At 25.2% G+C, this 15000-nt stretch overlaps 1 protein-coding gene and 1 long non-coding RNA gene across 2 annotated transcripts in view; one reads left to right on the forward strand and one right to left on the reverse strand.

The window, feature by feature from the left end:
- The first annotated feature begins 1490 nt into the window (after positions 1-1490).
- Positions 1491-15000, forward strand: part of LOC113825982 (uncharacterized) — a 14385-nt gene continuing 875 nt past the window's right edge. The window contains exons 1-4 of the mRNA XM_027378853.2: positions 1491-1674; positions 1908-2018; positions 12896-12987; positions 13221-15000. The exon at positions 13221-15000 is cut by the window's right edge and continues 875 nt beyond it. Coding sequence (XP_027234654.1) covers positions 1997-2018; positions 12896-12987; positions 13221-14306 — 1200 coding nt within the window. The 5' untranslated portion in view covers positions 1491-1674; positions 1908-1996 and the 3' untranslated portion in view covers positions 14307-15000. The remainder of the gene's footprint in view (positions 1675-1907; positions 2019-12895; positions 12988-13220) is intronic.
- LOC138865032 (uncharacterized) overlaps positions 14960-15000 on the reverse strand; it is a 14566-nt gene continuing 14525 nt past the window's right edge. The window contains exon 3 of the long non-coding RNA XR_011399279.1: positions 14960-15000. This exon is cut by the window's right edge and continues 645 nt beyond it. This is a non-coding gene — a long non-coding RNA (uncharacterized lncRNA).

Below are 15000 nucleotides of genomic sequence, written 5' to 3' on the forward strand. Positions count from 1 at the left end.
AGGATGATGAAAATGATATTGATAATAATTGTGAGGAGGATGAGAATGAGGACAATGATGATGATGATGATGTGATATCAATAACAATATCAATAATGGTAATAACACAGATAATGATAATGATACAATCAGTGAAGTGAAGGGTAATACCACAGATAATATATTGGGCAGGAACCACTTACTGGGTGGAGCGTAAATGGATGATATGAAAACAAGGTCTATCTGGGCTGTTTTTTAAGTGGTTGTTTGCTGTGTCCGTGGGGTGTGACGTCACGAACAATGGTGGGAGCAACTCCAGTTGAGACCGTTTCGCCAGTAGTTTTATAAATTCGATCTAAATCTACAGTGATTATTATCTTTCTACGTTCATTTATTCCATTTTGAGTACCTACTGCGGAATAACGATGAAAATTGCATGTATTTTGATATAATGTACCCAAAGAGTCCACTGCAGTTGACGTCATCAACTGCTCAAAACGAGGGCGGTAAAACATAATCGGAATTGTTTTTTAAGAAACGAGAGAGCTTTGGATGAAAAGAATGTTTTTTTCTGTTAACTGCCTCGGCAATTACGTCACATGTAATTGACGAGTATAATCTTTGAAAAGTTAAATTCTGAAATACTGGAACGAAGCTCTAAATTTCCATAGGTTCTTAGGTAAAAGTGACAGAATTTGAGAATAGAAAGCTAAACATCCGCCTGCGAGAAGATGCGCCGCGCGGATCCTGCCTTCTTGGGACTGCACGAATCATCCGAGAATTTCTCGATGCAAAGAAAATGCCAGCTGCAGGAGGGACTGCACTCAGAGAAGAACCAGAAAAGGGGTTAGCCTGAAAACTTGGATAACATGATTGATAAGCTGTAACACCAATACCATGTAGCAGCAACATAATGAGTTAAGTAAGGACAAAAACAATAATGAGTGATAATGACGCCCATAATACTCCTGAAAATTATTATTATTCTAATAATGATTGTAATGATGATAGTGGCAATAATAATAATAAAATGCAATGATCATAATAATAATAATAAAAATAGAAATAGCATTAACAACAATACCTTTAACGATAACATAGTGGCAATGATAATAGGAACAACAAGAAGAGAAATTTCATATAATCTAAATTTTAAGATCATTGACAAAATATTTGTTGCTGGTTATGCATGTCCTTCGCCTCAGTCTCTTTTGTTTCTGAATTTCCATACCATGCTTCACAAATCTCTTCTGGTGATTTCATGTTCATAAAAAAAAAATAAAAAAAATGAAGGAATGTATGACTCTATATAGTACTTTTCATATTTTCATACTACAGATACAAACTGAAAAGGTGATTCTTAACCATAGCATACTGTAAATGTGTTGCCATGTCTCTATCAAAACAGAGCACGCATTCAGAAACTACAGCAAGGCTTTAGATATGAAGGCGCGAAATACGAAGCGTAGCATTAACGACACCAGGCGCCGAACCCCCCAGGCAGACCTTGCCCCCAAGCGCCTCCGTACTCGCACGAAAATCGTCGCGGAGTTTGACGAACGCATTTCCTTCCTTCGTTCTGAGGCGATAACGCAGGCAACAAGTGAGGGAGCGCCGGGTGGCATGTTCCGAGCAGTGTGCTGCATGCCTCGCGGAAGGAAGGTGCACTTCTGAGTCCATCTAGCGTCTTTTTCGGTTAGCGAAAGTTCACTTTGGATGGACTGCAAGTTTCAAAACATTCTTGCAAAGATGTTTTGTTCATATTGTGACTGTCCATCCCGATTTTTGTTTCTAGCCAAGTCATGTATTTTCCTTCTATTTCTATTCAACCCAGTCAATATTACTTTTGTAAATAAAGGATAAGACATAAAAAGGTAAGCTGAGATATATCAGTGAACTGCAAATTATTCGACTGCATGTACTTACAGGTTACCAAGATGTACATTTAGTCATCAGTGCAAATAAGAGTCCGAGTAAATGATTTCGTCGAACCAGCTGAGGCGAAATTACCGGAATAATGAGTAACAGTGATGTTCATGGTAATGACAATTCTCATTACTATTATTACTGGTGCTAGTAGTGACAGTGGTAGTATTAGGTGTAGTAGTAGTAACTGTTACAGTAATAGCATTACTACTATTATTATTAATATTAGTACCATTATCGATATTGTTATTGTCATCATTGTGATTATTATCATTTTCAGGATTATGATTTTCATCATTATAATAATAATAATAATGATAATTATAATTATTATTGTTATAACAATAATAACAAATGCTGTTATTGCTACTAAAAATATCTTTCTTCTTGTTGTTCCAACAGTTGTTGTCCTTGCTGTTGTTGTTCTTATTAAGAGCTATTAACCATACCTTCATCGCTATTATTACTGTTATTATTATCATTTTGATTATTATTATTATTATTATTATTATTATCATTATCATTATTTTTATCATTATGATTATTACATTATGAGTATTATTATAATCATAATTAGTTATTATTACCATTACTATGACTATCATTACTATGATTATTAATTTTGACAGTATCATCATTATCAATGTTATTATCAGTATTATTGTTATTACCATTATTACTATTGTTGCTCTTATCATTGATATTATTATTGTTATTATCGTTACTTTAGTGGAAATATAAATGTTATTGATATTATTATCATTATTATTATTGTTGTTGTTGTTATGATTATCATCATCATTACTGTTATAATTATCATTATTATTATTATCAATATTATTATCATTATCAGTGTTATTACTATTATCATTATCATTATTGCTAGTATTATTACTAGTTTATTATTGTTATTAACATTATTGTTGTAGTTATCATTATTAGTATTAGTATTAGTATCAATATTATTGCTGTTGTTGTTATTGTCATTACTGTCATTATTATAATTATTATTATTATTATTATTATCATCATCATCATCATCATCATCATCATCATCATCATCATCATCATCATCATCATCATCATCATCATCATCATCATCATCATCATCATTATCAATATTATTACTACTACTATTTTTATTATTGTTATTATTTCTATCATCATTATTTTTATCATAATTATCATCATTATTATGTATTATCATTGTTATTATTATGATTATGATTATCAATACTATCATCATTATTATAATAATAATTATTATTATCATTACAATTGTTATTATTATCATTATTATTATCATCATCATTATTAGCTCTATTGTTATTACTATTGTTATTGGTAGTGGTTTTGCATTTATTGTAACTAATAATATCTATAGCATTATTGTAAACATTATTGTTATTTCATTACTATTATTATTATTATCATTATTATGATTATTATTATCATCGTTATTATAATCATTATCATTGCTATCATTATTATTTTTATCATTATTATTATTATCATTATTATTTTGATCAGTACTATTATTATAATTATCACTACGATTATTATTATTATTATGAATATCATTCTTATCATTATTAGCTTTATTATTGTTATAATTACTTTTATTATCATTATTATTGTTATTGTTATTATCATTATTTCTTAATATTTTTTGTTATTAATATTATTATCATTATCATCATTATTTCTTAATATTTTTGTTATTAATATTATTATCATTATCATTATTATTTTCATTATTATGTTGTTATTTTTATCATCATTATCATTATCATTTTCAGGATTATGATTTTCATCATTATGATAATAATAATGATAATTATAATTATTATTGTTATAACAATAATAACAAATGCTGTTATTGCTACTAAAAATATGTTTCTTCTTGTTGTTCCAACAGTTGTTGTCCTTGCTGTTGTTGTTCTTATTAAGAGCTATTAACCATACCTTCATCACTATTATTACTGTTATTATTATCATTTTTATTATTATTATTATTATTATTATTATTATTATTATTATTATCATTATCATTATTCTTATCATTATGATTATTACATTATGAGTATTATTATAATCATAATTAGTTATTATTACCATTACTATGACTATCATTACTATGATTACTAATTTTGACAGTATCATCATTATCAATGTTATTATCAGTATTATTGTTATTACCATTATTACTATTGTTGCTCTTATCATTGATATTATTATTTTTATTATCGTTACTTTAGTGGAAATATAAATGTTATTGATGTTATTATCATTATTATTATTATTGTTGTTGTTGTTATGATTATCATCATCATTACTGTTATAATTATCATTATTATTATTATCAATATTATTATCATTATCAGTGTTATTACTATTATCATTATCAGTGTTATTACTATTATCATTATCATTATTGCTAGTATTATTACTAGTTTATTACTGTTATTAACATTATTGTTGTAGTTATCATTATTAGTATTAGTATTAGTATCAATATTATTGCTGTTGTTGTTATTGTCATTACTGTCATTATTATAATTATTATTATTATTATTATTATTATTATTATTATTATTATTATTATTATCATCATTATCATCATCATCATCATTATCAATATTATTACTACTACTATTTTTATTATTGTTATTATTTCTATCATCATTATTTTTATCATAATTATCATCATTATTATGTATTATCATTGTTATTATTATGATTATGATTATTAATACTATGATCATTATTATAATAATTATTTTTATTATCATTACAATTGTTATTATTATCATTATTATTATCATCATCATTATTAGCTCTATTATTATTACTATTGTTATTGGTAGTGGTTTTGCATTTATTGTAACTAATAATATCTATAGCATTATTGTAAACATTATTGTTATTTCATTACTATTATTATTATTATCATTATTATGATTATTATTATCATCGTTATTATAATCATTATCATTGCTATCATTATTATTTTTATCATTATTATTATTATCATTATTATTTTGATCAGTACTATTATTATAATTATCACTACGATTATTATTATTATTATGAATATCATTCTTATCATTATTAGCTTTATTATTGTTATAATTACTTTTATTATCATTATTATTGTTATTGTTATTATCATTATTTCTTAATATTTTTTGTTATTAATATTATTATCATTATCATCATTATTTCTTAATATTTTTGTTATTAATATTATTATCATTATCATTATTATTTTCATTATTATGTTGTTATTTTTATCATCATTATCATTATCATTTTCAGGATTATGATTTTCATCATTATGATAATAATAATGATAATTATAATTATTATTGTTATAACAATAATAACAAATGCTGTTATTGCTACTAAAAATATGTTTCTTCTTGTTGTTCCAACAGTTGTTGTCCTTGCTGTTGTTGTTCTTATTAAGAGCTATTAACCATACCTTCATCACTATTATTACTGTTATTATTATCATTTTTATTATTATTATTATTATTATTATTATTATTATTATTATCATTATCATTATTCTTATCATTATGATTATTACATTATGAGTATTATTATAATCATAATTAGTTATTATTACCATTACTATGACTATCATTACTATGATTACTAATTTTGACAGTATCATCATTATCAATGTTATTATCAGTATTATTGTTATTACCATTATTACTATTGTTGCTCTTATCATTGATATTATTATTTTTATTATCGTTACTTTAGTGGAAATATAAATGTTATTGATGTTATTATCATTATTATTATTATTGTTGTTGTTGTTATGATTATCATCATCATTACTGTTATAATTATCATTATTATTATTATCAATATTATTATCATTATCAGTGTTATTACTATTATCATTATCAGTGTTATTACTATTATCATTATCATTATTGCTAGTATTATTACTAGTTTATTACTGTTATTAACATTATTGTTGTAGTTATCATTATTAGTATTAGTATTAGTATCAATATTATTGCTGTTGTTGTTATTGTCATTACTGTCATTATTATAATTATTATTATTATTATTATTATTATTATTATTATTATTATTATTATTATCATCATTATCATCATCATCATCATTATCAATATTATTACTACTACTATTTTTATTATTGTTATTATTTCTATCATCATTATTTTTATCATAATTATCATCATTATTATGTATTATCATTGTTATTATTATGATTATGATTATTAATACTATGATCATTATTATAATGATTATTTTTATTATCATTACAATTGTTATTATTATCATTATTATTATCATCATCATTATTAGCTCTATTATTATTACTATTGTTATTGGTAGTGGTTTTGCATTTATTGTAACTAATAATATCTATAACATTATTGTAAACATTATTGTTATTTCATTACTATTATTATTGTTATCATTATTATGATTATTATTATCATCGTTATTATAATCATTATCATTGCTATCATTATTATTTTTATCATTATTATTATTATCATTATTATTTTGATCAGTACTATTATCATTATTATCACTACGATTATTATTATTATCACTACGATTATTATTATTATTATGAATATCATTCTTATCATTATTAGCTTTATTATTGTTATAATTACTTTTATTATCATTATCATTGTTATTGTTATTATCATTATTTCTTAATATTTTTTGTTATTTATATTATTATCATTATCATCATTATTTCTTAATATTTTTGTTATTAATATTATTAACATTATCATTATTATTTTCATTATTATGTTGTTATTTTTATCATCATAATTATTTTTATCATTTTTATTTTACTATTATCATTGTCATTATTATTGTTGCATTTGTTGGTTGTTATCATTGTTGTAATTGCTATTATTATTATCATCATAGTTCTTGCTGTCATTATTATCATCGTTATAGTTATCGCAATATTTTTTATTATGATTACTCTTATTTGTATCATCATTATTATTTTCAGTATTATTGTTGTTGTCGCTGCTGTTCCTGTTGTTGTTATTATCACTCTTATTTTTCTTATTATTGCTGCTACTGTTATTATTATTGTTACTTTTGTTATGATCATTATTGTTATTGCTTTTGTTATCATTATCATTATTATTATTGTTATTATTATTATCATTATTATCATTTTCATTATTATTATTATTATTATTATTATTGTTATTATGATTATTATTATTATTATCAATAATAATAATATTATTGTTATTACCATTATTATTATTATTATTATTATTGTTATTATCATTATTACATATATTATCATTTTTGTTTTTTATTATCACCATAATTATCATTATTGTTATTAGTAGTAGTAGTAGTATCTTTATTATTATTATCATTATTAGTATTATCATTTTCATCAGTACTATTAATATCTTTATGTTCATTAGTGTTTTTTTATTGTTCATTATTATTAATATTTTTAATGTTCATTATTATTAATATTATCATTAATGTTCTTATTATTATTACTGTTGTTCTTATGTTACCATTATTGTTAATATCATTGGCATTATCATCATCATTATCATTATTGTTGTTGTTGGTGGTGGTGGTAGTAGTAGTAGTAGTAGTAGCATTATTATTGTTATCATTAGCATTAGCATTATTCTTACTATTATTGTTATCATTATAGTTATCATTATAGATAGTATTACTATCACTGTTATTATTGTTATTGTTCTCCTTATCATTGTTATCATTATCATCATTATTATCATTAGCAATGTTAATGTTATTATTATTGGTAGTAGTAGTAGTAGCATCATTGTTATCATTATCATTATTATTGTTAATATTATAATTATTACTGTTGTTGCCATTATCATTATGATTATTATAATCATTATTATCAATAGTGCTCTTGTCCCTGTTCTTATTATTATCAGTGTTATTTTCATTTCATTACTACTATTGTTATTTTCATATTTGTAATTATGTATATATTTTTCAATAGTAGTAGTAATGATAAAGATTATTAGCATTAGTCTGATGTTGTTGCTGTTGTTATTGTTATTATTATCAATAATTATAGCTGCTATTATTATTATTATTATTATTGTCAGTCATTATCATTGTTATCATTATTATCACCATAATCATTATTATTTTTTATATTATTATCATTATTATTATCATTACTGTTATTATTGTCATTATCATTATTATTATTATCGTTATTATTTTATTTTTCTAATGATCATTATTATTACTATCATAGTAATAGTAGTAGTAGTAGTATCATAATTATTATTTGTTATTATTATAATTACCACTATTACTATTATCATTATTGTTATTATTATTATTATTATTATTATTATTATTATTATTATTATTATTATTATCATCATTATTATTATCATCATCATTATTACTATTATTATCGTTATTATAATTAGCATTAATATTATTATCATCTTCATCATCAACATCATCATCAATAGTACTGATGATAATATCACTGTTAATAAGATCACTATTATTATCATTGATATTGATATCATTGCCATTATTATTAGTAGTAGTATAATTATTATCATTATCATTATTATTATCATCATCATCGTTATTATTATTATTATTGTTATTATTATTATTATCAATACTATTATTAGTAGTAATATTTTTATTATCATTATTGTTATTATGAAGATTACTATCATTATTATTGTTATTATGATGATTACAATCATTATCATTGTTATCATTGTCATTACTGTTATCATTTTTATCCTTATTACCTCCGCCAAGGAGGTTATGTCTTTGGTAGTTAATTTTTTCGTTGGTTTGCAGGGTAACTCAAAAAGTTATGAATAAATCTTTGTTTCTTTTTTCTAAATTATTATCATTATTGTTTTTGTTATTGTTAGTGTTATCATTTTCGCTTCTATTGTCATTATTGTTATTCTTGTCATTATTATCTTATTGGTATTATTTTATCATCATTGTTTTTGTTGTTGTAATTATCATTATATCCTTATTATTACTGATCTTATAATTTTTTCGCTGATTTTATTATCGTTCTTGTTGTTGCTGTGTTATTATTATTTCTATCATTGTTATTCTTGTCAGTGTGATTATGATCACTGTTGTTATTATTCCTATTGTTATTATTTTTTCTTATTGTTATTGCTATTAGTATCATTGCTAATAATGATATCATTATGATTGTTATTATTATTGTTATTATTACTATTGTTATTATTATTATCATTATTATTATCATTATTATTATCATCATCATCATCATTGTTATCATTATTATTATTATTATCATTATTATTATTATTATTATTATTATTATTATTATTATTATTATCATTATTATCATTATTATTATTATTGTTATTATTATTATTATTATTATTATTATTGTTATTATTATTATTATTATTATTATTATTATTATTATTATTATTTTTATTATTATTGTTATTATTATTATTATCATCATTATTATTATTAGCATTATTGTTATTATTATTGCAATTATTACTATTGTCATCATTATTTTTGTTATTATTATTATTATTATTATTATTATTATTATTATTATTATTATTGTTATTATTATTATTATCATCATTATAATTATTAGCATTGTTGTTATTATTATTGCAATTGTTACTATTATCATTATTATTATCATTATCATTATTGATATTTTTATTATCATTATTATAATTGTTATTATTATTATTATTACTATTATCATTGTTATTATTCTTTTTGTACTTAATATTATTATTGTTCTTGTTTCTTTACTATTGTTGTTATCTAAATATTTCTATGGTTATTATTATCATATATATGAATATTGTTGGAATTATCATTATCATTATTGTTGTTGCTGTAGTTATCGTTATTATTATTATTATTATTATTATTATTATTATTATTATCATTTATATTTCTATTATCATCATCACCATCATTATAATTATTTTTATCATTATCATTATTAGTATTAGTATATTATTATTATTATTATTATTATTATCATTATTAGTATTAGTATATTATTATTATTATTATTATTATCATTATTAGTATTAGTATATTATTATTATTATTATTATTATCATTATTATTATTATTATCATTATCATCGATCATTATCATTGTTATTAACATCATCAACATTATTGTTTTTATTATTATTGTTTTCATCATATCAATGTCATTATCAATATAATTTATATTATTAATATTAGTATCATTAAAATTATTATCATTATTGCCATCATCATTTTCATTATCATTATCATTGATATTTTTTTCATTATCATCGCCATCATTATCTTTGTCCATTATTACTATTGCAGCTGTTATCATTACCTTTATTTTCATTATTAAAGTTGTTGTCATTTGCATTATTTTCATTATTACCATTACCATTATCATCATCATAATTTTCATTATTATTATTATCATATTTTTTTGTGTTTTAACATTTTAGTATTACTTTAGTTTTATCCTTTTTACTTGTTTTATTAGTTTATTTTGTTATCTAATTTTGTAACGCCCACAGGATTTTTATGTTATTTTATAGTTTCCTTATAGTGTACTTTCTCCCACTAGATTGGCTTGAGAATGGTTGTAAGTTATTAATCCGAAACGTCGCCCAATAAATATGATGGTCCCTGGTGTTTCTTTATTATTGTTATTATCATTGTTATTAGTATCATTGTTATTTATATCAGCATTATAAATTTCATTATTATTATCATTATTAATATTATTTGTATTATCATTATCATTTTATCATTATTCTTATTATTGATATTATCATTAACATTATCATTATCGTTATTATCACTGATATTATTATCATGAGCATTATTATTACTTTTATCATTCCCATTATTATGAGCATTATCATTATTGCTATTATTATTATTATTATTATCATTATGGTTATTTGTTGAGTCATCATTAAGAAAATTATTTCTATCTATCCTTTTATTATTTTTGATGCATTTTTTTTACTACTGTTATAAGTATCATTATTATCATTGTTGTTATCATTATCATTATTATCATCATCAGCCTCAGCATCATCATCAGTATTATTATTATTACCATTATTATTGTTGTTGTCATTTTAGTTGTTATTATTATTATTATTATTATCTTTATCATTATTGTTATTATTATTATTATTATCAGCATTATCTTTATTATTAATGTTATTATTATCATTATCATTGTCATGTGTTATTGTCATGAGCCCTATTTTCATTATTACTTATTATCATTATCATTGTAATAATGATTGTAATAATGATGGTTATTGTCATCATTATCAGTGTAATTATTGTTATTGTTATTATCATTATTATCATTATTACTATTATTGTTACTGTTGTTGTTTTTATCGTTTTTGTTGTTATTATCATTATTGTCATTATTATCATTATTGTTGCTATTATCATTACTATTATTTTCATTATCATTATTTTTTATTCTTATCATTATAATTTTATTGTTATTATTATTATCATAATTGTCATTTTAATTATTGATATTATTATTATTATCATTATTATTATTGATAGCAGTAGTAGCAGTAGTAAGAGCAGTAGTATCATTATCATTGTTATTACTATTTCCGTTGTTGTTATTATTACTATTATCATTATTATTACTATCATCGTCTTTATCATTCATCATTGATTTTATTGTTGTCATTATCATAATTATCGTTATTGTTATTATTATTGTTATTATCACTGTCATTGTCATTGTTGTTATTACAGTTATTATCGTTACCATTATTCTTATTCTCATCATTAGTAGTAATGTTTTTATTACTATTATTATCATTGTTATTATCATTATCATTATTCCTATTACAAATATTATTATCATTATCATTATTGTTATCATTATTATCATCATTATTCCTATTATTGTAATTATCATTATTATTATCATTGCTATCATCATTACTATTACTATTATATACTTTATCATTATTATTGCTGCTGTTGTTTTTGTAGATGTTTTTGCTATTGTTACCATATTAATGTTATTATTATTACCTCTTTGTTATCATTGTCATTATTTCATTGTTGTTATCAGTATTATCATTATCATTATTGTTGTTATTCTTATTATCATTGCTGTTGTTATCAACATTATTATCCTTATCATCATTGTGTTATTATTGTTGTTGCTGTTGCTGTTATTATTATTATTTTCATTATTATTATTATTATTATTATTATTATTATTATTATTATTATTATTATCATTATTATTACTCTTATTATAATCATCATTACTATTATTGTTGTTATTCTCATTATCCTTATTATTGACATTATAATCATCATCATTATTATTGTTATTATCAATATTATCATTACTTTTATCATTATTATCATTATCATTTTCATCATTATCATGATCATTATTATTGATATCTTTATCATTATTATTGTTGTAATTGCTAATATTGTTATTATCGTTATTAATGCCATTGTTGTGTTATTATTATTATTATCATTAACAGTTGTAGTATTAAAAGTAGTAGTTGCAGTAGTTTCAATGTGAAAGATTGGGATTATTATTTCATGTCATTGAGCACAGGTACAACAGTGATAAGCATCGTACAAAAAACAGATGATGTGATGATGATTGTAGAAATAATAGAAACAATCTAAAGATCTGTGGTAGCAGACGTTGCAATGCAGTATAATTACAACTGTATCCGTTAAGCAAAGAAAAATGTTAATGATGAGCAATTATGATTATGTTGATGTTTATAAAAAAAATAATAGTCATGTAGCTCATTGCCAATCAAATAAAAGAAACAGTTTAAGAAGCATGATAAATACTCGCATTGTGAAAACTGAGAAAAAAGGCGTGAAATCATAAAAGGTATTCATGTTTGTTTGTGATTTTTCAGGTTTCATATTGTTTGGTGTTGTTGTGTTCTTGGCATCCTCCCTCTTGGCTACAGCGATCGCCTTCGCTTGCTACTGCAGATCAAAGCGTCGGGTAAGTTCAACACGCACACATCTGCATAAGTGCAAATGCGGTGAAATATATCGACGTAAGATGGTGATACTATTAAAAAAGATGAACTGCCTGCGAAATCCAGGTAAGAAAAAAAAGCGGGTAACTCGATTCCAGATCGCTTAGAATTTAAAAGTTGGCTCGATGATGTTCTCATATCATCGTGTGATATGATACCCTTGAAAGTCATAATCGTAATCGTATTATCTTCACAGATAATCTTACGCACGGGAGAAGTCACTGCAGGCACCCCTGGGTCGCGTCCTCCCCCGGGACTGCCCCGACTGAAGCCCCCGCCCATCCCTCGCTCCCCGCAGGCACCCTCCCCCTTGCGACCCCCAACCTCGCCCTCCCACTCGGCTCCGGCGAATTCCGATCAAAACACCAGGCATCCCAAGTCAGCATCGAGACGTCACAAGTCTCATGGTACACATGCCGATTGCCACGCCCTTGAAGTCCCGTCCGAGCTTCGAGAACCGCCTCGGGGCTTGCATTCAGACTCCAAATCTCTTCCTTTGCAAAGTCCCGAGCTCGAGGTCCACTTTCCATACTTGAATAAAAGTTCTAATCATCAGAAGGCTTCATTGGTGGAAACCAAACAGAGCTCTCGAAACGGATACGTCTCGGGACTGCGTTCCGAACATTCAGCCGAGGGTTCAGCTAAAGTGAAACCCAACTTGGACATGAAGTTTAGGAAAGATACTTCCGCGGCGGGGAAGGTCCAGATGAAATCCGACTTTTCGATGGAACTCGCAGCCAAAATGAGTGAAAGAACATTCGCAAGCAAACATCGCAACATTACCAAGGATTACTCATGCAACCCGAGCTTCAAGAGCGGGATGGAGCAACGCAGGTCATTTTCGGACCAGGAGCCTGATTATGCGAGCCTGGACGAGGACTCGGAAGGTAACTGCGGCTCAGACTCAGCCACTCTGCAAAGACCGCCGGGAGGCAGGGCCGGAGAGCAGCAGCAACTCGATGGCGTGCAATACATGAACGTGACAGGGGTCTCGGGACTTTATATGAATGTCATTTCTAACGATTTACTTGCCAAAGGTTGTGGCCCGGAGCTGCACAAGGCCGTCTCAGATCCTGAACATCTCTACGAATCCCTTGGCGAAGACGAGCCGGGGGCATGGCGGCCAGGCAATGCCACATGGCAAGGCATTATCGGGACGCAAACTCTGAGAAAAATGGGAAAATTGCCTGGAGGAAACTGGCGAAGTATGGAGAGGGATTCACACCCGTATGCCAGTCCTTGCAGCACCGACGACGAAGACCCATACGAGGATATTAATTAAGGAGATCACGTGACAGGTCCCTCGAGATGCGCATGGCATGTCCTCTATTGCTTGTTAGCGCTTGGGAATATGAACAGGAGCACGGGTCTCCCACGCACCCCACCGCCACCGCAGAATGAAAGCAGGGAACCCACATGAGTCTGGCGAACTGTGCTCCCGACCATCCAGCCGTTATAAGATTAAGAAATATTCCCAGGAAGGTCAAAAAGCCGAAAGAGAAAGGTCAGACCGGAGATGGGTGGCTTTGTTAACAAAACAACCTTATCAGAGCCAAAGGAAGAATCCGGTGATCCCCCATTGATATGTGTGGCGCAGGATGTCTCCCTCTGTTTACAGGAAGTGCCTCCTGGATGCTGCGATAGTTCTTAGTATCTTCTTTTTAATTTGATAATCATAGAGCTTCGGTATTTAGATTCTAGAATATCTTACTGCGTTCTTGTTTGTTATTTTATGATATATCCATTTTCTCACCTCTCTATTTGTTGGTCTACTTCATCAGAAAAGGTAATTCAAAATATACGTTTCTGTTCCTCATTTGTATATAAACCCTTTAAAAACTAGTGATGCTAACCTAACCTAACGTACCAGTAGCATGTGCTTTGCCCCTCCATTGGCATTTCACAGGTCCTATGATGATAAAAATACACATGGGCTAAAGAGTGAGTGTATATGGCACTCATTTTATTCTGTAAAG

Source organism: Penaeus vannamei, chromosome 19 (assembly GCF_042767895.1).
Source record: "Penaeus vannamei isolate JL-2024 chromosome 19, ASM4276789v1, whole genome shotgun sequence".
In the NCBI taxonomy this organism is placed as follows: Eukaryota; Metazoa; Arthropoda; class Malacostraca; order Decapoda; family Penaeidae; genus Penaeus; species Penaeus vannamei.